General features: G+C 42.0%; 1 protein-coding gene across 1 annotated transcript in view; it reads left to right on the forward strand.

Moving 5' to 3' along the window:
- The window catches only part of vegfc (vascular endothelial growth factor c), a 206,933-nt gene that overhangs the window by 56,109 nt on the left and 126,062 nt on the right, over positions 1-24,762 (forward strand). Inside the window, exon 2 of the mRNA XM_012853764.3 lies at positions 22,445-22,685. Coding sequence (XP_012709218.2) covers positions 22,445-22,685 — 241 coding nt within the window. The remainder of the gene's footprint in view (positions 1-22,444; positions 22,686-24,762) is intronic.

Consider the following 24,762-nt stretch of genomic DNA (forward strand, 5'->3'; position numbering starts at 1 on the left):
TGCATTGTGACTCTCGCTGTGTTCTATATGCACCCAGGTACATAATCGTCAATTTAACAGGTTGAATATGTCATAAAGCCTAAACTACTGGTGTGTTGATAGAAAAGCGGGGGCTGGGAGCTGTAGTTGCAAGCCACAGAGCAGAGACCATTCTGGAGACATTAAAAACTTTCAACTCAATCAATGTTTAGAATAAAGCTGTATTAATCTAACAAAAACAGTTCTGCAAGACGTATATGGATAACAAACGAGTTGATATTTGGAATATAACAAAACGTTGCTCCGTTGGAAATATTTTAAAAAGTTTCGTCGTCGATTTTTTTTTTTTTTTTTTTTTTTTTTTTCAGATAAAACGCTGAGCTGAGTGAACGCTGGCACGACTTGCTGCCGCTGCTCGCCGGAATTTTTGTATTTGCTGCTCCCTAACGGACAGTGCAATTGTTTTTTACTGAGAACACGGCCACGATTCATCGGCACTACAGGTTGTGTGCGTCCCAACTAGGCTACTATCGGTAGCTCACCTGTCCTGCCCCGTTTTCAGCCTCACCTGACGTTTTTTAATAATGTGGACCGACAGGACATACATCCTGCTTGTCTGCATCTGGATATTTCTACTGCCCGCTCACCTGCAAGTGGCGGGTTTGCTGCAGTATTCAGCCGCTGACCTGCTCCGGCTCCGCTGTCACTCGCCCGGACCTGCGCCCGAGGCACTCCACCTTCACCCGGACATCACCTTCCAGCCACGCCGGAGATACATCCACCGAGGATCTCGCCGGATTTCCCACCACAACGGTTCAACAGCAATAAAATCCATCTGGTCCAGCTCCCGACGGGGGATTCGTCGCCCTCCATGCTCCACCAGCCGGGCTGTCGACCACAGCGTGTTAGCCCGCCTAGCTCGGTCGGCTAGCACCACCACCAGCTGCAACAACACTGCACTCAACTTTGCTCTGCTTAACATCCGCTCACTGACAAGCAAGGGACATCTCATTCAGGACCTCATCACTGACCATAAACTGGACTTTCTCTGTTTAACCGAGACCTGGCAACAGCCCCAAGAATACTCTCAGCTCAACGATTCCACTCCTAATGGGTTTGTTTACATCTCTCAACCCCGTGGTTCCGGGCGCGGAGGAGGTCTCGCGATAATTCATCGCGAGAATTGGAAAGTCTCGCCGGTATCTGCGCCAGTCTCAAGCACGTTTGAATCCACAGTCTGCAAGCTGTCTGGCCCAACTCCAACCATCATTGCTGCTGTCTACCGCCCCCCCAAAACCGAATAGTGCCTTTTTAACAGAGTTTGCCGATTTTCTCACCCACCTATCCTCTCTATCACCAAACTTAATCCTACTGGGTGATTTCAATATCCACATGGACAATACCAATTTGCCTCTCACCAAAGACTTTACTTCCTGCCTAGAGAGTTTTGGATGTCAGCAATACACCACTACCCCCACACACTCCAAAGGACATATTCTGGATTTAATCTGCTGCTCTGGCGTCATCCCTCACAACATAACAGCTGATGAACTCCCCATAACTGACCATTTTCTCCTCTCATTTGAAGTGAATATTACCCTCTCTATCTCTAAAACATCCCGCCTCATATCCTTCCGGAACATAAAGAACATTGATCCCTCCACCCTTATCTCAAGTATCCACTCTTCCTGCCTCCTTGACTTCAATAATCTGCTAACCCCTGATGACCTGGTCATCCACTACAACACTGGTCTCCATAATATCCTTGACTCGCTTGCTCCACTAAAAAATAGATTTGTTTCTTTTTCCGTCTCCGCCCCCTGGTACACCCCAAATCTCCGACGCATGAAAACCAAAGGACGGCAACTCGAAAGACTTTATAGAAAAACTGGTCTCACTATACACAAAGAAATGTACAATAATCACATTATTCACTATAAGGACTCCATTGCCAGCACTAAATCACAGTATTACTCGAGCTTAATCACTGCCAATCAACATAACTCTAAGTCACTTTTCTCTATACTCAATAATACTATCAAACCCAAGGACTCTTTCCCCCCGCACCTTTATACAACCTCCTTCTGCAATGACATCATGTCATACTTCACAGGAAAAATCAAGAACATTCACCAAAACCTTGGATCAACGGCTCATCTCAGCACCTCACCAGATCTTCCCTCGCCTACACAGTCGCTCTCCTCCTTCCATCTTCCCACTGTCTCGGAAATCACAGAGCTCATTCGGAAATCCAAACCATCCACCTGTCAACTGGACCCCTTCCCAACACAACTTGTCAAAACCTGCCTCCCCTCTCTGGTTCCCCTCATCTCCGCTATCATCCACACCTCCCTCACCACTGGAACTGTCCCTACACTTCTCAAAACTGCTGCCATCACTCCGATTGTAAAAAAACCTGGTGCCGACCCGATCAACTTCAACAACCTCCGTCCTATCTCCAATTTACCCTTCATTTCCAAAATTCTTGAAAAAACAGTTGCCTCCCAGCTCCATACTCACCTATCTGCCAACAGCCTGTATGAAGAATTTCAGTCTGGTTTCCGGCCACTCCATAGCACTGAAACAGCACTCATCAAAATCACCAATGACCTCCTCATGGCATCTGATTCTGGACTACTCACCATCCTCATCCTCCTCGACCTGAGTGCAGCCTTTGACACCATCTGTCACACCACTCTCCTCAGTAGGCTTTCTTCCATTGGCATCACTAACACTCCGTTGGACTGGTTTATTTCCTACTTCTCTGACCGCACTCAGTACATTCAACTGAAGACCCTCAAATCCACCCCCTCCCCCCTCACCTCAGGCGTGCCCCAGGGCTCTGTACTCGGGCCCCTCCTCTTCATCATCTACCTCCTTCCCCTTGGCAATATCTTCCGCAAATTTAACATCCAATTCCATTGCTATGCTGATGACACCCAGCTCTACCTCTCCACACAACCATCGTCCTCTCTTCCCCCCACCTCCCTCACAAATTGCATCTGTGAAATAAAAGCCTGGTTCACCAAAAACTTCCTTCAATTAAACAGTAGTAAAACTGAGGTTCTCCTCATCGGCACCAAATCAACTCTTTCCAAAACTGACAGTTTCCCACTTGTTATTGACAGTTCCTCCATCTCCCCCTGCCCCCAGGTTAAGAGTCTGGGTGTCATCCTCGATAGCACCCTATCTTTTCAATCCCATATCAATAACATTACCCGGTCTGCCTACTTTCACTTAAGAAACATCAACCGCCTCCGTCCCTCCCTTACCCCACACACTGCTGCCATACTTGTGCACAGCCTTGTCACCTCCCGACTGGATTACTGCAACTCTCTCCTCTTCGGCCTTCCTCAGAAATCACTCCATAAACTACAACTGGTCCAGAACTCAGCTGCTCGCATCATAACAAGAACTCCCTCTATCCACCACATCACCCCGGTCCTCCAACAGCTTCACTGGCTCCCCGTGCAGTTCCGCATTCAATATAAAATTCTCATGGTGACATTCAAGGCCCTTCACCACCTAGCCCCCTCTTATCTGTCAGGCCTCCTGCACATTCCCACCCCCTCCCGTGCTCTTAGATCCTCATCTGCTTTACACCTGTCTGTCCCTTCCGCCCGTCTCACCACCATGGGGAGCAGAGCATTCAGCCGCTCTGCCCCCCGCCTCTGGAACTCTCTACCACCCCTACTTAGAAACACGGACTCACTTCAAAATTTTAAATCACAACTCAAAACTCATCTGTTTAAGACCGCCTATTCTCTTTAATTATCAATTTCCCTGTCCCAGCCTCGGTATTTATTTATTTTTTATTTATTTTTTAAATGTTTTTTGTTTTGATTCTGTTCCTGACATTCTGTTTTTTACCCTTCTGTACGGCGACCTTGAGTGTCTAGAAAGGCGCCTTTTAAATAAAATGTATTATTATTATATTATTATTATATAGTTGTACTGAGCAAGGCACGATCCCACAACAGGGCAGCCATGCAAATCTAGGCAGGTAAGTGCTTTTCAGCAAAAACTCCAGCTGCTGTCATCAAAAACGAGCCAGTCGCAAAACTTGCCATTGCTACTTATTTTCCATGTGTCATTAAAATAATGCTGTTTAACTTTGGGTTTTTCCTGAGAAACTTTTTTTGTCTGCTGTCTTAACACGACCATAACTTCCCATTGCAAAAGTTACTGCTTAGTTTTTCTTCTGTTACTGTCTGAATACATTTATAACAGACTAGCAGCAATTTGGGCACACTGATGCCCCCAACAGATCAGTTATACAAGTTCAAAGCTGTGTTTTCTGCAAACCCACCACTTTGGGTGGTTGATTCTTCAATCTTACCTGTCACTTCATAAATTTACCCTCATTTGGCCAGTGGTGGGCGTGAATTTCCACCTCTGGTATTGCTCTAACATAACCCTGGATCATTGAATTGTAGGTATGTAAGATGATATAATAAAGGTTTAGTTTCCTGGCAGAAATACATGTAATCAGATCATCTAATGTACAAACTATAAATGTGTTTTACTGTCTTATAAAATAACTGTCAGCTGTGAGCAGCATTTGAAACATGTTCTTTATATAGTGGCCTAAAAAGTACTTTGAATGTTCTTTCTTTGATGTGCTTTGTGTTTGTGTATCTGACAGGGCTTTTCCACATTTGCTGTGTGTCTGAGTGTTTTACCATCTGGTCTGGTATATTTTAGCTCTTCATCAGTGTTTTGTTGGCTCTGCCTCATCTTTGGAAATTCCAGCTACTTGGCTGTTTGTGTTAGCTGTCAATCCTGCAGAGAAGAAGCCTGTTGGTTAAATCTTTTCATTAAAAAAATTCTAGTTGAAAAGAGTTATGTTCTCGTGATCCATAAACACCTTCTGGATTTGTGACACCCCTTCAGAAGACTTTCTGTAAACAAATGATGAAACCAGGCATTTTGAGAAACGTTTTACTTTAATGTGTACATTAATTTGACCATGTCCCTCATATGCCTCGATAATTTAGATAAAAAAATGTCAATGCAATGTAAACAGCTACGACAAACAGAAAACATTGTTTTAAAGCTCATTCCTTACCTTTGAAATGATAGTTTAACAAAAAAAAGTTTACCTTCACCCTGTCCCCAGACAATTAATCACCCTGTCCCCCAGACAATTAAACTCAAACCTTTTTAGCAGACATATGACCACCTATGATTTACCAGTATTTCTATGATTCAGCTTGCTTTTATGATTTCAAGTGTTTTTTTATTGACATGTTTAATGACCACTTTGGGTAATGCTGGCCTAGTGGTTAGAGCAGTGTGGTTGTGTTGTGAGGAACGCAACAACAACCTGGTTTTATCCCTGCAGACTTCAACCATGGGTTCCTGAGTAAGGCCCTAAAACTAGGTTTACATTGAACAGGGCGCAAGGGTGCACACACCAAAATTGAGGCAATCATACCTTCCCCGCCCTGAGAGTCCTTAGAATCTTCACTCGACTCATCAACAGGCTCTAATGGAGTTTTCAACAAACTGCGACGATTTTGTCTCAGAACTTGTCCATCTTCCGTTTTCACTTCAAATGAATATGGAGCTACTTCTTGCAGAATAGTTGCTTTAGTACTCCATCCCTCATCATCCTGAATCCTTACTGGGTCCTTGTATGACAGTGGGGGTACAATCTTAGCTGATCTGTCATAATATGAGTTTTGTTTTACTTTCTGCTTTGGTAACTTGTACTCCAACTTTGACGATTTCTTTGCACCTTGTTCATTACTGTCATAACTTGGCAGAGTTGTACGAATCTTTCGATTCATCAAACGTTCAGCAGGTGAAAATCCACATTGCACTGGTGATGATCTGTAGATTAATAAAGCTAAATATGGGTCAGAGTTACTATCTGCAGCTTTCTTCAGAAGTTGCTTAAGAATATGAACTTCTTTCCCCGCTTTTCATTCGATTGTGCATAATGAGGACTTGATGTTACATGCTTAAAATCAAACTTTTGCCATTCTCTGCTACTAAAACATGGTCCATTGTCACTGACTAAAATTTGTGGAATGCCATTCCTTGCAAAGATTGATTTAGAATGTGTTATGACTAGGGCTGGGCAACGATTAAAATATTTAATCGTGATTAATCGCCCTGATTAATCGCCCTGATTAATCGCGATTAATCGCATTGTATTTACAAACTCCAAGAATGAATTCAAAAGTAGTGTAAAGAGCACTTTTATTTTAATGTTCTGCTGCCATATGAACAAAAGTGTTGTAACATTTGTAGCACTTATTTTATACTGGATATTTTCAACCCATCTATTGAATTTAGTGCACTAGTTGATCTTTTCTTCATAAGAGAACAGCAAGCACTTCAGCCAAAATATGGCCTTTTTTGACCTGCTGTATATTAGCCAGTCCCTAAGCTTGATGTATCATGAAACTGTTGACCTTTTGGGTTTTGTGGTTTTTATTTTATTATTACAATTAAATAATAATAATAATAATAATAATAATAATAATAATAATAATAATGTTATGTTCAGTGTTTTTTCGCTAATCCACCTCTTATATATTTTAATCCTTATGTAATTTTGTCTGTGTTGTGTGCACCTGCCTGTTGCTTTAATCCTATAAATTTCCCCGTTGTGGGATAAAAAAAGGATTAGCTAATGTTATCTTATCTTAAATAACACTTTTTAATATATGTACTGGGTTCTTTCAAGGTCTTAATTACATGTTATGTGTGGGCTCCAGTAACATCCATCCATCCATCCATCCATCCATCCATCCATCCATCCATCCAATCATACATCCATCCATCCATCCATCCATCCACTGATCTACCTAGATGTTCCCTGGAGGACTGAAATGCCTCAGTCAGAGACGTCTGTGGGTCTGTCGGGGCAGTGACAGAAGTTTCGTCTCCTCTCTCCGTTTCTGGGGCTCGACGTTTTCATGTTTTTTCACGTGCTTAGATAAATTTGTTGTGTTTCCACTGAAATGAACCGGCTTTTTACAAAACATACAGCTTGATTTCATTTACGGTATTAAAATAAAGCCAAACGGTGCTACTTCCCCTGTTCATGTTTTTTCGCTGCTGCGGTCTCTCTCAGCTGTTTGTGTGTTAAGTTTGTGTGAGAGCTGAGTGGGCGGGCCAGGCTGAGCCTGCGTGCTGATTGGCTGGCGCCGCTGAGCCATGTACGAGAGGGGAGGGGGAGCGGGAGAGTGCTGCCGTGACAGCGCGTTGCAGTCAGCGCGCGTGCTGACTGACACTGACTGAAAGCATGTGAGCAACATGCGTTAATGCGCGATAAAATAAATATCGCCGTTAATAGTCTAATGAATTAACGCAAAATTAACGCGTTAACTTGCCCAGCCCTAGTTATGACACAATTTGATGACATATTAGCTAACAGATCCATCTCCGGATAGTTTGAATAGTAATCAAAGATCACTAAATAGTCTTTACCTTTAAAATGAAACAAATCCATTCCCACTTTCAGCCATGGTGATGTTGGAATGTCATTTATTATCATAGGTTCTTTGCTCTGTTTGTTTCTAAATGTCTGACATATTTCACATTTGCTTATTAGCACCTCAATATCCTTATTTAGTCCAGGCCAGAAAACTTCTTTTACATTTTTCAATGCTTAGGTGACCCTCATGAATCGGCTGTGGAATGTACTGTCTTAACTCTTGTGGAATCACAATTCTGTTGTTTTTCAGTAACAGTCCATTCACTACGCTTTAGCTTTAACATTGAAAAACTGTGAACATGAGCCTATTGGCCATCCTTCATCCATATTCTGTATGACCAACTGTAACTCTATATCCTTAGCTGTTGCCTCAACTATTTGATGTAACTTTCCATCTGACACAGGCAACACACTGGAACTGACTATTGTTGTACAGGAGTCTGTGAATGTTTGCCATCTTTGCACTCAAATTGGGAATGAATTTTTCTATAAAATTAAGCATGCCCATGAGGCGCAGGACATCCGTTATGTTGACAGGCGGTGGCATCTTCAAGATGGCTTGTATTTTATCTTTATCAAGCTCTCCGGTGGTTTCTGCTCTATGGTCTGCCTTTTAGTTCACTCCTGACACCATGTTATATTTGTGTTTGATAATGACCAGGCGTCTTGTATTGCTCATACACATTTATCTCCATAAGTCTCTTTTCATGGATCTCTTTTCATGGGTCTCATCACCCAGGTTTCTCACAGGTGTGTCACAAAGACTCTCTCTTTCTGTTGTTCTATTTTTTACATTTGTGCATTCACATAAACTCATGATCGCCACCTAGTGGACCTAAACATAATTCATTCAATGATCAAATGATGTTCTAGAAAAAGCTTCGTATGTCTCAGCCAACATTTCAGGAGCATTGTTGTAACTCGGCATCTCATAGATATCTTTCGTCTTTGCTCTCTCAAACAAATTTTTTTAATCACTGTCTTTTTATTGAGTTTTCTTTTTTTCCGTTTGTACATACAGTTTGTAAATACAAAAGAAGTATTTAACCAACACAGACATAAAATAAAATACAGAAAATTAATCCCTACAAAGTAATCCCATTTAGCCCACTCAGGTCACTACCCAGTAGGTCTAAACACTACATTCCTATCCCTGACAGAAATGAAACACATTTGAATAAAATTAATTAACTTTTTTAATCTGGAGCATTATTGTAAGTTTTGGAATGAGTCAAGAAAAGGCCCCCATGTTTCTTCAAATTTACCAGTTGAGTGTTGAAGAGAACACTTAATTCTTTCCAGTTTCAGACATGATGGTGATCAAACAAATTTTTAAATGTGAGATAACCTGAATAAATGAAAAATGCTGTTTTCAAATGATGATTTCATTTATTATTGATAAAGCTATCCAAACCAACTTGGCTCTATGCAAAAACGTTATTGTCCATTATACCTGTGTAATCTGTGTGACACGCAATGCTTCAACAAGGGCTACTTAGATTAGTTGGTTTATGCATATGCACCTATTAATCTGTGGGAAATAGTGAGTGGGAAATAGTGTTCACTCAGCTGTGCCCAGGATGGGTAGGTTTTTTCTGTCGTGAGTCAAGCAAAGAATAAAGATGAATCAAGAATCTTTTTTTGTCACCATGTTTTACCACGGTGAAATTACCTTTGAGGCATACACTGGTTTAGGATACACACAAATAACATGACACATCCACAACAGACTTAGTGTACAGTTTTTCCCCCAATCTTATCTTCCTGCTTAGGAAGATAAGAAGAGCCTACGACTTCGAAGAAAATTAAAGCTTTTTATAGACAATACCAGGAGTTCTACTTGATATTGTAACATACACGAACTGAACCCAATATTAAAAACAAACAGGTCAGTGACGTTTATGAAGTTTATTTAAAAACAGGTACTAGGCTCGACTTCTCGGGCCGCGGTGGCTTGCGCTTGGACTGGTAATCCCCTGAGGCAGAGACAACAGGTTACTGATCAGCGAGAGGTGACGGGCTAAAGTGAGGAAGTCTGGATCACTAACCTGATGGCGGGGTTCCAGAGCCAGGAGAGCCGGCTGTGAGGCAGGCGAAAAGGTCCGGGGGCGGAGGTCCGTCTGCAGACTGGGATGGTGGGGCTGAAGCCGTTGAGCGGCTGACAGGCAGGCAGTCCGTTCGGGGGCTTTCGCGAGCAATGTCCAAAAGAGGTCTGAGTTCGGTGTCAGAGATTCAACAGCGGTACAGAGGGGAGATCCGACAATCGGGTCCAGGTTTGGTCCGGTTTCGGTAACTGGCGGGCTCAGAGAGTAAAGGGATTAGGAGGGTTCCAGTACTCACAGGCAGGAGGGTCAGGCTCACAGGCAGGCAGTCCAGGATAAACAGAGTCCGAAGTCCAGAGACAGATCCGATCAAGTTTCCAGCCGGGGAGACAGAGGCAGACAGGCAGGATCAGTAATAGAAAGCAGATCAGGTCAGGTTTCTTGGCAGGCAGATAGAATCAGAACGGGATCGGGTGGTCGGGTAACAGACAGGCAGGCAGAATCAGAATGGCTGGAATGTTCTTACCGGGATGGCTTAAGACAATCTGGCACTGATGACTGGTCTGAAGGCTGCTTATATGGTGGAGGAAATAGGTGGAACCGGTGAATGCTGATGATAGCAGGCGGAGTGGAGCTGAGCAGGTGTGCTAAGTAAATGATCAGACCAGCGTCAGTGCCGAGATCATCACAGAAATATGGATTTATTGCGACAGGTGATTCCCACAGACCAAGGCCTCTCTGCGTAATATGTGGCCCTCTCCCTCTCTAATGAGGGGATGAAGCCTTCAAAACTGCTTCGCCACTTGGAGACCAAGCATCAGGAATTAAAAGACAAGCCCCTGGAGTATTTTGAAAGAAAAAAACAGGAACACGAAGGACAGAAAAATTACTGCCGGCCACCACATCAATAAATGCACTGAGGGCGTCATACTTGGTGGCTAACCGTATTGTTAAGGCTAAAAAGCCATTCAATATTGGAGAAGAATTGATATTGACCTCCACTAAAGTAATTTGCCGTGAACATCTAGGAGAGGCTGCTGTTAAAAAGATAGCACAGGTGCCTCTGTCTGCTAGTACCGTGACTCGGCGCATTGAGGAAATAGTCAAAGACATTGAGAAACAATTGTTTGAGAGGATTAACACATCACCTTGGTATGCACTCCAGGTTGATGACTCAACAGATGTTTCATCCTTCATGAATCTCAAGTAATGAGGTAATGTAAATGTTGTGTAGTGATCTTGAGGCTTCATTTACAGTAATGTGCAACTTGATTCTCTTCCTGAGAATAAGAGTGTGCAAATACGCAATAACAGTAGTGTGATTGTAACATGATGGACTAAAAACTTCATCATATGGCAATAGGCAAGGCAAGGCAAATTTATTTGCATAGCACATTTCAGTACAAAGACAATACAAAGTGCTTTACATGATTAAAATATAGGAAAATCAAACAGAATAAAGGCAAGTTGTAATAAAATATAGAAACAAAATAAAACATGGAAAAATAGAAACTAAAAGCAAATATTAAAAACAGTTGGACTACAAAGTTAAACTAATGATTTTTCATTAAATCAGTTCAACTAGAACAGTCGAAGGCAATCCTAAACAAATGTGTTCTTAATCTTGATTTAAAGGCACTCAGGCTTCCAGCACTTTTACAGTTTTCTGGAAGTTTGTTCCAGAGAAGTGGAGCATAGGAACTAAATGCTGCTTCTCCGTGTTTGGTTCTGGTTCTAGGTATGCAGAGTAGGCTGGAGCCAGATGACCTTAGTGGTCTAGAGGGTTGATACACTGATAACAAGTCTGTGATATATTTTGATGCTAAGCCATTCAGGGATTTATAGACTGACATAAGTATTTTAAAGTATATTCTCTGAGATACAGGGAGCCAGTGTAAGGACTTTAGAACTGGGGTGATGTGCTCTACCTTTTTAGTCTTAGTGAGGACGCGGGCAGCAGCATTCTGGATCAGCTGGAGCTGTCTGATCCACTTTTTAAACAGACCTGTGAAAACACTGTTGCAGTAATTAATTTGACTAAAAATAAATGCATGGATTAGTTTTTCCAGATCCTGCTGTGACATTAGTCCTTTAATCCTAGAAATGTTGTTCGGGTGATAGAAGGCCAACCTTGTAATTTAGTCCTCACAGCTCTTGGAAAGAAGCTGTTTCTGAGTTTATTAGTTCTGGATTTGATGCTTCTGAAGTGTTTACCTGATGGAAGTGGGGCAAACAGTGCATTGCCCGGGTGGGTGTGGTCAGCAGAGATGTGTCTGGCCCTTCTTTGGGCTCATGCTGCATAAACTGAGTCCAAATCCTGTAGCCGACATCTCGCAATCCCCTGCGCTGTCCTCACCACCAGCTGTCCTTCCTGTCCTGCTTTGTGCAGCTCCCATACTACACGGTCATGCTGAGACATGAAACACTTTCTATTGAGGCAATGTAAAGGTTTTTTAGCAGTTTAGTCCACTAAGCTGCTAAAAAAAACCTTTACATTGCCTCAGTCCAGTTCATTTAAAGTCCAGTTCTGAGGAGGAAAAGCTGTTGTTGGTCCTTCTTTACCAGGTGGGAGGTGTTTACCAGGAGAGGTTGGAGGAGATGTGAATGCCCAGGAATCTAATCCTGTCCACACACTCCACCACCACAAAGGAGAGTGTGTTTGGTCTTCCTGGAGCTCCTGTAGTCCACTATGACCTCCTTGGTCTTACTGGTGTTAAGGAGGAGGTTGTGCCTAGAGCACCACAGTGTCAGATTGTCAGCCTCATCTCTGTAGTGGGTCTCATCATTGTTGGAGATGAGACCCACCACAGTGGGATAGTCTGCAATTTCACCCCTGTGTTTGTGGGGTGTATAGTACTGGGAGTAAAGGTGAAGTGAGCAGGGCTGAGGACACAGCCCTGCAGCGTGCCAATGTTAAGGCATGTACATCTCCAGTGTCACCAATTGTGGCCAATCTTTGCATTAAAGACATGGAAAAGAGAGCCTTGGACTCTTTCAGAGGAACACCACCAAGCCACTGGTTCAGATATGTGGACGCCATATCGGTCAAAATCCAGGCATAGAGGTAGAAGCTTTCACCAGAGAACATTTACTCAGTGGACAACAACAACAAGTTTACCAGAAATGATGCTGGCAAGAACAAGCTGCCTTTTCTGGACTGCTTGGTGAGCACGGAAAGAGATGGATGCCTCAACATTGAAGTCTACAGGAAACCTACTCACACAGACCAATATCTTCTTTTTTATTCTCACCACCCACTGGAACACAAACTTTTAGTCATCAGAACCTTAAACCATGGAGACAAACATGTCCCCACTTGGACAGAAGGGAAGAACAAGGAACAGAAACATGTCAAAGATGCTCTCCAAAGCTGTGGATACCCTAACTGGGCTTTTGTCAAATCAGCAAGGAAATCCAAAAGACATGTCGCAGAACAGAACGTGGAGAACAAGCACAAAAACACTGTCATCCCATATGTTGCTAGAGTCTCTGAAAAACTCAGGAGGATTTTCTCTAAACACAAGATCCCATTACATTTCAAACCCAACAGGACCCTCAGGCAGAGGCTGGTCCATCCTAAGGGCAAAACCCACAAGCCTAAGATAAGCGGAGTGGCATATGCAGTTCAGTACAGTGAGGAATGTTCTGATTTTTATATTGGCGAAACCAAGCAACCTCTCCACAGATGTATGGCTCAACACAGGAGAGCTACCTCCTCAGGATAAGACTCAGCTGTCCACCTGCACCTCATGGACAACAGACACTCTTTTGAGGACAGATGATTTGAGAGGGGTAAAGAAAGCCATTTACGTAAAGTGGTAAAAACAACTTTAAACATAGCAGGAGGGCTCAGGTTTTAACTATCAGAAACTTAAAACACAGCAATGGGTTTCCTGCCAAGTTTCACTCCAAAAAAGATATATATTTTGTGTCACTCATCTCAGAAAGATAAACTCATATTAATTAACATTAATGTCCCATCAATACGTGAAACCCTTGTGGAGATAACCTTTGTTATAACAAAAAAACACACTCGACAATGACATGGAGCTATTCCCTTAGCCCTTTGTTTTAAATGTGTAACGTATCACACATTTCCCAATAAACCATTTAAACTCTCCCTTTGGGTTTCTCTGTCCAACCTATCAGCGCCTTGTGTGAGTTCGGTCCACTTTGGTCATCCAAGGAAGGCAGCGAAAAGCAGGAAAAGTTGTTGGTCTGTTCACGGCGGGCTAGTGGCTTAGCAGCTCTGTAGCCTAGCAACATGTGTTCAGGATCGGAGGCCCGATGTCCTGCAGACAGCCCGACCGGTTGCAGTCCCGATTTAAGCAGGTTCTCGTCAGCATGCCGAAACAGGTTGCTTTGTCGGCTTTCCAGCTCCATCTGGGGTTCACTTCCCTGTAAAGGCTGACAAAAATAAACTTTTGCCACTGGTTTGCGCAGAAGTCCAATTGCAACTTAGCTTCGATGAGTGTGTTGTTTCTCCGGATTCAGTCGCGTCATCCGCTTTGCAGAGGAGGACAATGACCCCCCCCACCCCTTTCGCTTGGTCACTCCACTGAGACAGGCAGATTAATTCCACAGAATGGCTGTTCAGATCGGTTTGTGAGCTTTTGGGGCCTTGAGGCTCTCATCGTTCAGCCCGCCTCTCCTCTCCCTTTTGTCTCAGGGAGGGAGGAGGTGACGGCTGGTAGCTTTGTCCTGGAGAAGTGTGGTCTGAGAGAATGGTGGTCAGAAGTGAGGGTCTGGTCTTTTGTCTGTGTGGGTGGTTTACAGAAGCACCCTGCTGAAAGAGAGGCCGTCCTTGCCTGGAATTCTCCTCTGTGGCTGTGAGGAAGTTCTTTGCGTAAAGTGCATTTTGATTCCTTCCCCATCGTACATGTTAAAAATGAACACAATTTAGCCATGGTGTGATGGCACTACATGCTTTATGTAGTTAATGTACCAGCTTCTAAATCTGAGTCTGACTCACAATTCACACCGCAAAATAGAAACATGAAGAAGTTTAATTTGATTTGTGTCCAATGACGGACAAGAGAGAGAGAGAGAGAGAGAGAGAGAGAGAGAGAGAGAGAGAGACCAACTGGTAGAGTGGCACAACTGGTAGAGTGGCACAGAGTAACAATAACAGAGCACTCCATAAAGAAGTTATTAATCAGAGAAATAAAAAGTTAATTCCTGGTTGTTTTACAAAGGTTATATTGAGCAGATCAATACGCCCATAGCAACACACTTCAGCTCCCCGCAGCCCCCACTGCCGGTTGCCAGTTTCTCTGTTCTGGTCTGTATATGCGCTAAAACTGGCTCTTTAAAATAAACTGCACCTATCTGAATCACAATGAAAATTGTTACAGACCTGTGCGTGAGCATAGTCAAGAAACCACATCTAGCACCAATTTTCCCCCAGCAGCAGCGGTGGCAGCTGTGGTGTGGGTGTGTCATGCGCATCAGTGGTTGTAATCCAATTCAATTCAATTTTATTTATATAGCACCAATTCATGAAACATGTCATCTCAAGGCACTTTCCAAAGTCAAATTCAATCAGATTATACAGACTGGATCAGAATATACAGATTGGTCAAAACATTTCCTATATAAGGGAACCCAATTGATTGCATCAAAGTCTTGACAAGCAGCATTCACTCCTCCTGAAAAAGTGTAGAACCACAGGGAGAGTTGTCTGCATTGTCCATGGCTTTGCAGCAATCCCTCATACCGAGCAAGCATGAAGCGACAGTGTAAAGAAAAACTCCCCATTAACGGGAAGGAAAACCTCCAGCAGAACCGGGCTCAGTATGAGCCTTCATCTGCCTCGACCTACTGGGGGTTAGAGAAGACAGAGAAGACACAACAAGAGAGACAAACAAGCACAGAAGCACACATTGATCCAGTAATCTGTTCTATATTAGATGGTAATAGCGGGTGATCTGTCTTCCCTGGATGATGACAAAGCTAACAGATCGCTAGATCAGGTGTGCCTGCTATGAAGAAAAAAAGAGAGAACAAAAAGTTAAAAGCTGAAACGACAACAAGCAATGCAAATTGGAGAACAGTAGAACTCAGTAGAGTGAGAAAAATAGACCCTGATGACCTCCAGCAGCCTAAACCTATAGCAGCATAACTATAGCGATAGCTCAGGGTAACATCAGCCACTCTAACTATAACCTTTGTCAAAAAGGAAAGTTTTAAGCTTAGTCTTAAAAGTAGACACGGTGTTTGCCTCACGGACCAAGACTGGGAGTTGGTTCCACAGGAGAGGAGCCTGATAACAAAAGGATCTGCCTCCCATTCTACTTTTAGAGACTCTAGGAACCACCAGTAGACCTGTAGTCTGAGAGCGAAGTGCTCTGTAAGGAACACATGGGGTAATCAGAGCTCTGATATATGATGGAGCTTGATTATTAAGGGCTTTATACGAAATAAGAAGAATTTTAAATTCTATTCTTGATTTAACAGGAAGCCAATTAAGGGAAGTTAAAATTGGAGAAATGTGATCCCTCATGTTGATTTTCATCAGAACTCTTGCTGCAGAATATTGGATCAGCTGAAGACTTTGAACTGCATTTTGTGGACTTCCTGATAGTAAAGAATTATAGTCCAGCTTTGAAGTAACAAATGCAAGGACTAGTTTTTCAGCATCACCCCTGGACATAATATTTATAATTTTGGCAATATTCCAGAGGTGAAAAAAGGAAACTCTGGAAACCTGTTTAATATGGGATTTAAATGACATGTCTTGATCAAAAATAACACCAAGATTTTTTACTTTATTACCAGAGGCCAGGTTAATGCCATCCAGATAAAGTGATTGATTAAGAAGTTTATTTTTTGAGGACTCTGGTCCAAAGATTACAACTTCTGTCTTGTCAGACTTTAAATGCAGGAAATTTAAAGTCATCCAGCTTTTGATGTCATCAAGACATACCTGTGGTGTAAGTAATTGATTGGATTCATCAGGATTTATGGATAACTATAGCTGAGTGTCATCAGCATAACAGTGGAAATTAATCCCATGCTGTCTGATAATTTTGCCAATCGGAAGCATATATACAGTAAAGAGAATTGGTCTAAGGACTGAAGATTTATTACTAACATGAACAAACTGAAATCTGTCAGACAGATAACATTTAAACCAGCCTAATGCTTTCCCCTTAATCCCTACAGTATGTTCAAGTCTTTGTAGGAGAATAGTGTGATCAACTGTATCAAATGCAGCACTGAGATCTAACAGGACAAGTACAGACACAAGTCCATTATCTGATGCCATGAGAATATCATTAGTGACCTTCACCAGAACTATTTCCATGAGCAGCACTGGACGCATTGCAAGTGGGAAATTGAGTGTGTGCTTCAGTGACTGAATGAAAGGTCTTTAATATAAAGATGAGTGTCTATGCATGTGTTTCATATGGCCTTGGTTGCAGCAAAGACATTGTTTCTGATTCTGTGAATGTTAAATCGATCATTATCATAAGCAGTACAATGGCATACACATAGCTGCAATGAAGGTCAGGAAATCAGAACATTCACACAAACTAGTCATAAATTTGTCAAACTGCAGCTGGCATTGGTTTTGCTATGGTTCTGGACTAAACATACTAATTAGAAATAAAACAAGAGCTTTATAAAATACCATCATATCTGACAGGTGACAGAATCACCAAATAAAGATCCAATATTACAAGAAATTAGGAATTCCACCTAATCTGGAAAACAGTCTACCGGTGTATAAAAAGACCCTTGGCAGAGTTAGAGCAGCATATTTTTCATAATAGAAGAGAATAAAAATAATCTATGGTTTCTTTTTACTACAGTTGCCAAACTTACACAGAGTCATAGCTCTGTTGATCCATCCATTCCCTCAGTTTTCAGCAGTAATTACTTTATTTGATTCTTTATAAATGAAATTGATTCTAATAAAAGTAAACTCATTGGCATCCTCCCAAATATGATTAATTGATCCTCAATAAGTGAGAAAGCATTGACGGCATCTTTAGAACCTGATCAGTGTTTGGTAGAGAAATTTTTAATCGATCTGAGTAAATACAGGGTTAGTATTGCCGATATCGATATAGATATCGACACCGACCACTTATGATATTGTATCTTGGAATCCCTATGTAATTTTGTTTGTGTTGTGTGCACTTTCCTGTTGCTTTAATTCTATAAACTCCCCCATTGTGGGATAAACAAAGAATTGTCAAATGATTTATCTTATCTTAGATAATACTTTTTAATGGGATAAATGTTCTTTCAAGGTCTTACACTTGAGTGGGTTCCAGTAACATATGACATACAATACCTACTCTGAAAGTTAATATGAACTGCTGCTGAAGATGACCACTCTTCTCTACCTGGATATTCTCTGGAGGTCTGAAACGCCTCTGTCAATGACGTCTGTCGAGGGTCTGTCGGGGCAAGGCAGTGAGCAAAGTTATGTCCCCTTTTTCCGTTTGTGTAGCTCGACGTTTTCTTGCTCATGGTTTTTCATGTAGTTAAATAATTTTGTTGTGTTTCCACTGCATTGCAAAAGCAGCATTCTGCCAGCTACATTGCTCCAGCCTTTGAGTTTGCTTTTTTAACTTTCTTACTTTTACCTTTTTTGGATTGCTCTTGTTTTTTCATGGTAACTCTGTGAAGTATTGACCTCTCTAACGAGGTTGTTTTCAGAGACTTTTTTCGAGTCGTTTTAATCATGCCGCTCCCACCGGGAAATGCTGCCTTTGTTTACTCCGGAGAACAACTGATTGCACTAATGCTGGCCGGCGTGGTGGCCAGACCACCTAAAATACCACCTGAACTCTGGAGGAAAACACACCGAGGTTGCAGAGGAGGAAAGCAACATTGGGGGATGAAAGGAGGGTCTAGATGGGACGGGCTTATTCAGAGGAGAAGATTTAAGCTTTGTTTCCCCTCTGTTGTTATGGGAAATGTGCGGTCCCTTAGCAACAAGATGGACGAGCTAATGGCGCTGACGCGGAGCCAGTCAGAGTACCGGGAATGCAGTCTGATGTGTTTCACTAAGACATTGCTGCACAAGGACATTACGGACCAGATTGTCTCCGTGGATAGCTTTCACACCGTCCGGGCAGACTGGGACACTATGAGTGCTAAGCGGAAAGGAGGTGGGCTTGCCATTCTAGTAAATAGCAGATGGTGTTACCCTGGTCACATCACCATTAAATAATAGCTCTGCAGCCCGGATGTTGAACTGCTGGCCGTTGGACTCTGTACATACCATCTTCCTAGAGAGATCCGACATGTCATCGTTGCTGTTATGTACATCCCTCCCTCTGCAAACCCAACATCTGCCTGCAGCATCATACACACGACCATCTCCAAACTATAGACTCAACACCCCAATGCCCTCATCATCATGTCGGGAGACTTCAACCATGTCACCATGAACAAAATTCTGCTGACCTTCAAACAGTATAGCCCCATTTACACTACCCTTGTTAAACCAATCCATGTCGAGTTCGGTCCGAGCTTGGATCAGTTAACCAAGCAGAGCTTGGTTCTGACGACCGTTTACACGTCATGCTATCTCGGTTCCTTGATTTCCTCGCCTCCTAGTGTCGATCCGTGGTACTACTGCTCTCTAGGACGGAAGGAGGAAATCAAGAAAATAAAAATGGTGGCGCCCGTAACATTCAGGAAGTTATGTTTAGTTATATTTCATTGTTTGCGGAGAGTCAGGCGAAGATGGCAACTTTTGGTGAATTTACTTGATAGAGGCTTTTGGGAGGTGGATAAGACAAACGATAGTCTAATCAGGGCTTACAAACGCAGGAAACAATGACGGACGCTGAGGTTCATCACACTGCTAAGCAGAATCATCACTGGTAATCGTGTGTCACGGTAAGGAAGCTAGTATTTTTATGAATTGTAATTCTTCACTACAGTTCAAAGTCTTCAGCTGATCCAAAACGGTGCACCAAGTGTTCTGTTGAAAATTAAAAAGAGGTTATATTTCTCCGATGTAACTTCCCTTCATTGGCTTCCTGTTAAATCAAGAATATAATTTAAAATTCTCCTTCTCACATGTAAAGCCCTTAATAATGGAGCTCCATCATCCGTCAGAAATGTGATTGCTCCGTATATTCCTAACAGAGCAGGTCTACAGGTGTTTCTTAGAGACTCCCTGCAGTGACGTCTCAAAGTCGACTTGCTGCACTTGGACCCCCAGCAAAGCAGGCCCTGGAAATAGTAACGGTTCCCAGTGGTGGCTGGCCCATAGGGGATGCTTGGGCGCTGCCCTCCCTAGATGTGGAGGGGAAAAGTCAAAATATATATAGATTTTAAAAGTATTATTAATGTCATTTTTTACTTAATAGTACGTGGCTACATGTAATAAGAATTATTAAAACACTTCTACTAATTGGCTCTATCAATTGACTCTCATTTAACAGTGCATTTCCACTAACAGAACGTATCATTTCTCTTCTTCTACACTTGTGGGGCTGTGACTCAAGGAGCCCTACAAGTGTAGCGAAATAACCAATCGTATTCTGTTGCTAGGGAAGATTTATAAATATTTGGCCTATCAGCATCGCCAAAATGAATGGGTTTGGGGCTCCTGGAGACATAGCTCTAGCTGCACAGTGACAGGTGCACTTCACGTGTGAAGTCACGAGCTACATCCACGCTACATCCGGGTCACTTGGTCGGCAAAAAACAGTATTGTTTTCGCTTACCAGCGTGACAAAACGGGTGAATTAGAGCGTACTTTTAGTTTATTTTTGGAATCTAAACAATGCCTACAACTTGTTGTGCTCCCGGTTGCACACAGAGGCATTCCAAATCGTGGGATGTATGTTTCTTTCGTTTGCCGAAGGACGAAGAAAGCAGAAAGAAATTAATGATTTCAATAAAAAGGATGCAGGCAGACAATCCCGATCGACTGTGGGAGCCATCATACCATGGCAGAATTTGCAGTCTACATTTCATCTTCGGTAAATACAACTTAATTTTGCTCTAGTCATTGTTCTACTTTTTTTACAGTCATGCTAATAATCATTTATACCCCTGGCAGATTTGGATCTTTTTATTCAGCTAAGTAGTTTCTTCAGATAAGAAAGTTGATAATAAACATAGCTAAAGTTAATCAAATATTTATAATTATTTAATAGTGTATGAATTCAAATATAAAATAAGTTCTTTATTTGCATTACATCAACCAGAATCTTCTTTTTTCCCCCACCTTCCTGTTATTGATCCATACGTAAGACTAACATATCATGAAATGTGTCTGAGTAGCTTTGCGCAACAAAAATATATTTGGAAATGGTATTCTAATTTTGTGATTTACTTTTCTAAATCATGGCTGCATCTGGCTTTAAAGTACACAGCCTAAATAAATAAAATGGGAACGTGTATTTGTATGCCTTTTAGGTATTCAGATTATTTGTATGGGTGATGTTCGTGTGTGTGTGTGTGTGTGTGTGTGTGTAGAGTAGAGTAGGTATGTGTGTTAGGAGAAGGTCCGTGTGGGAATTTCTCTCATGAAGATGCAAAGTAGTTAGAAAGGTGGGAAGAGCAAGTAACTTGCAACAATCTCAACCAAAATCAGCCCAGGGTAGGTAGTTTTGGGCCCAAGGCCACAGCAGCCCCAAGTAAACAAGACACCAGCTGCCCGCACAGGTTAGACAAATGTCCAACATAGAGGGGGGTGATGGAGGAGCAGCATGCCAAAAAGGAATGGGGATACCTAACCCCTCACTCAAGCCACATCTTCCAGTACAGGTCAAACTGGATGCTTGATCCCTCTGGTTCCCAAGCACAAGACCCAAGCTTCAAGAATGCCCAGCAGTGCTAAAACAAACTTACCGCAGAACTTCACTAGGACTAAGGAAGTACAGTACAGCACTTTTATAGACTGTACATGCGGCTGAACCTTTGAGTAAATTTAAATCAGTGTTAAAAACCTGGTTGTTTTCAGTTCCATTTGAATGTTAATGTTGAAGTTTGTAGTCCAACTTGTCTTATATCTTGACATGCTGCTACCATTCCACTGCAATGTAATTTCCTCTGGTAATTGTTTTTTTCCTTATGTTCTGTTCATGTACAGCAGTTTTAATTGTCTTGTCACTGAAACGTGCTACATAAATAAACCTGCCTTGCCTCTGTACCATTATATCTGCATCAAACTAACAGTATCAAAGAAAAAAAGGTGATCACACTGACAGTCAAACATAATGGTAGTGATCTCTGACATTAATTCTGCTCAGTACTTCAGAATTCTAAAGTACAATTTCCAGCAGAATTTTAAGTTGGGTTCTGCAGCATGACAATGATCCAAGGTCCACCTTTGTGGACCTTGAACTATGTTCACCTTTGAGTGGCTCCAAAAAAAATCAAATAAAGGCTTTGGAGTTCAAGGTTTAGACTAAATTTTAATGTAAATGATGTGGCAAGATCTGAGCTGTTCATATTCAACAGCCAATGTTTCAAGTGTGACTAAATTAAAACAAATCAACAAAGAATAGAAGGACATAATTCCTCCACAGTGGTGGAATTGACTCATTGCCAGCTGTTACAAACAGTAATGTCAGTTGTTGCCACATAACCAGGTACTGGGTTTAGGGAGCAATTACGTATTCATCCAGTACCAGAATTAGTTTGGATAGCTTTTTACTTAAATGCTGTAAACAAGTCATTTGAAAACTGAATTTTCAATTTACTAAGGTTACCTTTGTCTGATATAAACAAACGATGATGATATTAAAAATTTGAACATTATAAAAGGAATCAGAATCAGAAATACTTTAATAATCCCAGAGGGAAATTACAGTTACAGAAACATATATGGTTGTAAATACATTTTTATAGAACTGAACAATTTATTACTGATGAGAGTGGTGAGTTCACGTGTGAAACATGCTCCCATGTTTCCCAGAAATAATTATTAGAAAATGATATAATTCTATATTGGAGTCCCTCTCTGAGTGAAGGTGTTTCTTGTTAATCACAGGAGACTCTACCAAAGCCAGGCATGGAGCAGAATCTACGTTCAGCCTCCAGTGTAGATGAATTGATGAGTCTGATCTACCCTTCATACTGGGCTGCTTTGAAGTGCAGATCTAAAATTTCTGCTGCTGCTCCCTTGGCTTCCAAATTCACTCAGCGGCTGCAGGCTCACCAGCTGCGGGCACTTGATGATGCAGAGGACCCGACATACGCTGCTTCCTACCTCAACTTGGATGTCCTTAAAAGTATGTTTCCTTTTTTCTCACACCTATACTTTCAAAGCAGAATAAAAAAATTTCCAAGTGAATTTTAACAATGAAAATTTATGTCATGCACATTGTTTCACTAAGAAAATTTTATATCTAAGCAAAGTTTATAAGTAGATATTTGACATCAACTGGTAGTCAGAGGTAAGCTGTAGGTGTTTATGTGCAGCAGTTTTGGGTGTTCACTTTTAAACTGTCCATTTTATCAAACAACTTCTCCTTTCCTTGACAATTGCATATTTGACTTAAAGATATCACAAAAAGGAGCAACAGACAGAAAAAATACAAACCTGGGAAAGACGGTATACATTACTTTCACCTAAATATATCACTGACTTGTCAGTGTATCAACCTTCCAGACCACCGATGTCTTCTGGCTCCAACCTACTTTGCTAACCTAGAATCAGCATTCAGTTGCTATGCTCCACTTATTAGGAACAAACTTCCAGAAAACTGTAAAAGCGCTGAACGCCTGAGTTCTTTTAAATCAAGATTAAAAACACATTTGTTTAGAATTGCCTTTGACTGTTCTAGTTAAACTGTTTTACTGAAACATCATTAGTTCAAGTTTGTAGACCAACTGTTTTTTATATTTCCCTTTAGTTTCCATTATTTCATGTTTATTTTGTTACATTTTTTTTAATTTTTTCCAACTTGCTTTTATTTTCCTGTATTTTAATTATGTAAAGCACTTTGCATTGTCTTTGTGCTAAAATGTGGTATACAACTAAATTTGCCTTGCCTTGCCTTAAACCTACTCCTGCTCAAAGCACCCCACCATGACCTGCGCATAAGTTTCCATACTGTCAGAATTTTCAGAAATTCAGAATTTTTGCCATTTTTCTGAGAATATAATAAAAAAGCTGTTCTGTATCTCATGGTTGATGGTTGGATGCAGCCATTTTGACATCATGTTGTTATGGACCCAAGGTGCAGGAGGGACAAGACTGAGTCACCGTAAGGCAGTAACAATGCCTTAAGGCCCGTTTACACCACACTTTTTTAACCGAGCCGAGCCGAGAGCAGTCTGAGCTTGGATCAGTTAACCAAGCTGAGACGACCGTTTACACACCACGCTATCCCGGTTCCTTGGGTTGCTCCTCGCCTCCTAGTGACGATCTGCGGTACTGCTGCTCTCTGGGATTGAAGGCGGGACCGAGCCAATCAAAATGGCGGCGCCCGTAACATTCAGGATGTTATGGTTAGACAGAGTCAGCTTTTGGGACATGGATAAGACAAACAAACGTCTAATAAGGATTTACAGCCGCAGGAAACAACAACAGACACTGAGGTTCATCACGCTGCTAAGCAGAATCATCTCTGGAAATCGTGTGGCATGGTAAGGAAGCTAGTATTATTATGAATGTCTGAAATTTGTCTGAATGGAGTGTGAATCAGGACGTGCAGCCAGACACGCCGGAAAAAACGCGGACAGTCAGCTGACTGTAAGGGCATGACGCGGTCTGCTTATGCGCTCTTCGTCATCAGATAACTGGGATTAAAAAAAACAGTCCGAGACCTGCTCAGGAACTGGTCTGCAGTTAGCGTGGTCCGGTTATGTCTAGCGCAGTCCAGTTCAGTCTGCTGACCATTTACACACGAGAGTTATCTCGGTTACCGAGCTCGGACTGGTCTCGGCTCGGTTAAATAAGTGTAGTGTAAACGGGCCTTTAGTTCCTGCCTCAGTTCCTGTCTCAGTTCTTGTTCTTTACTGAAGAACTTACAAAATACAGGGGGGAAACAACATAGTCTGAAAATAATCAGGAACTACAGAGTGTAAAGGGAACATTGGAAAGCCACGTGGCTTAAAGCAGAGAATCCAGTGGGGAACAAACAGAAACCAGCGTCATGAATGCATATGGGGAAAAATCAACTTGATGAAAATCAGGGAAGTAATCAACCGAATACTAAACAGTTGGCGGGGGTGGGGGGGGGGTGACTAAGCTGGGGAACTGCAAAAGACACAAAACAGAAATAAACTGTACACAAAACATAAACAGGAGCCCCCCACCTAAGGGCAGATTCCAGACACCATCAATGGTCCATAAACAAAAAT

Source organism: Fundulus heteroclitus, chromosome 5 (genome assembly GCF_011125445.2).
Source record: "Fundulus heteroclitus isolate FHET01 chromosome 5, MU-UCD_Fhet_4.1, whole genome shotgun sequence".
In the NCBI taxonomy this organism is placed as follows: Eukaryota; Metazoa; Chordata; class Actinopteri; order Cyprinodontiformes; family Fundulidae; genus Fundulus; species Fundulus heteroclitus.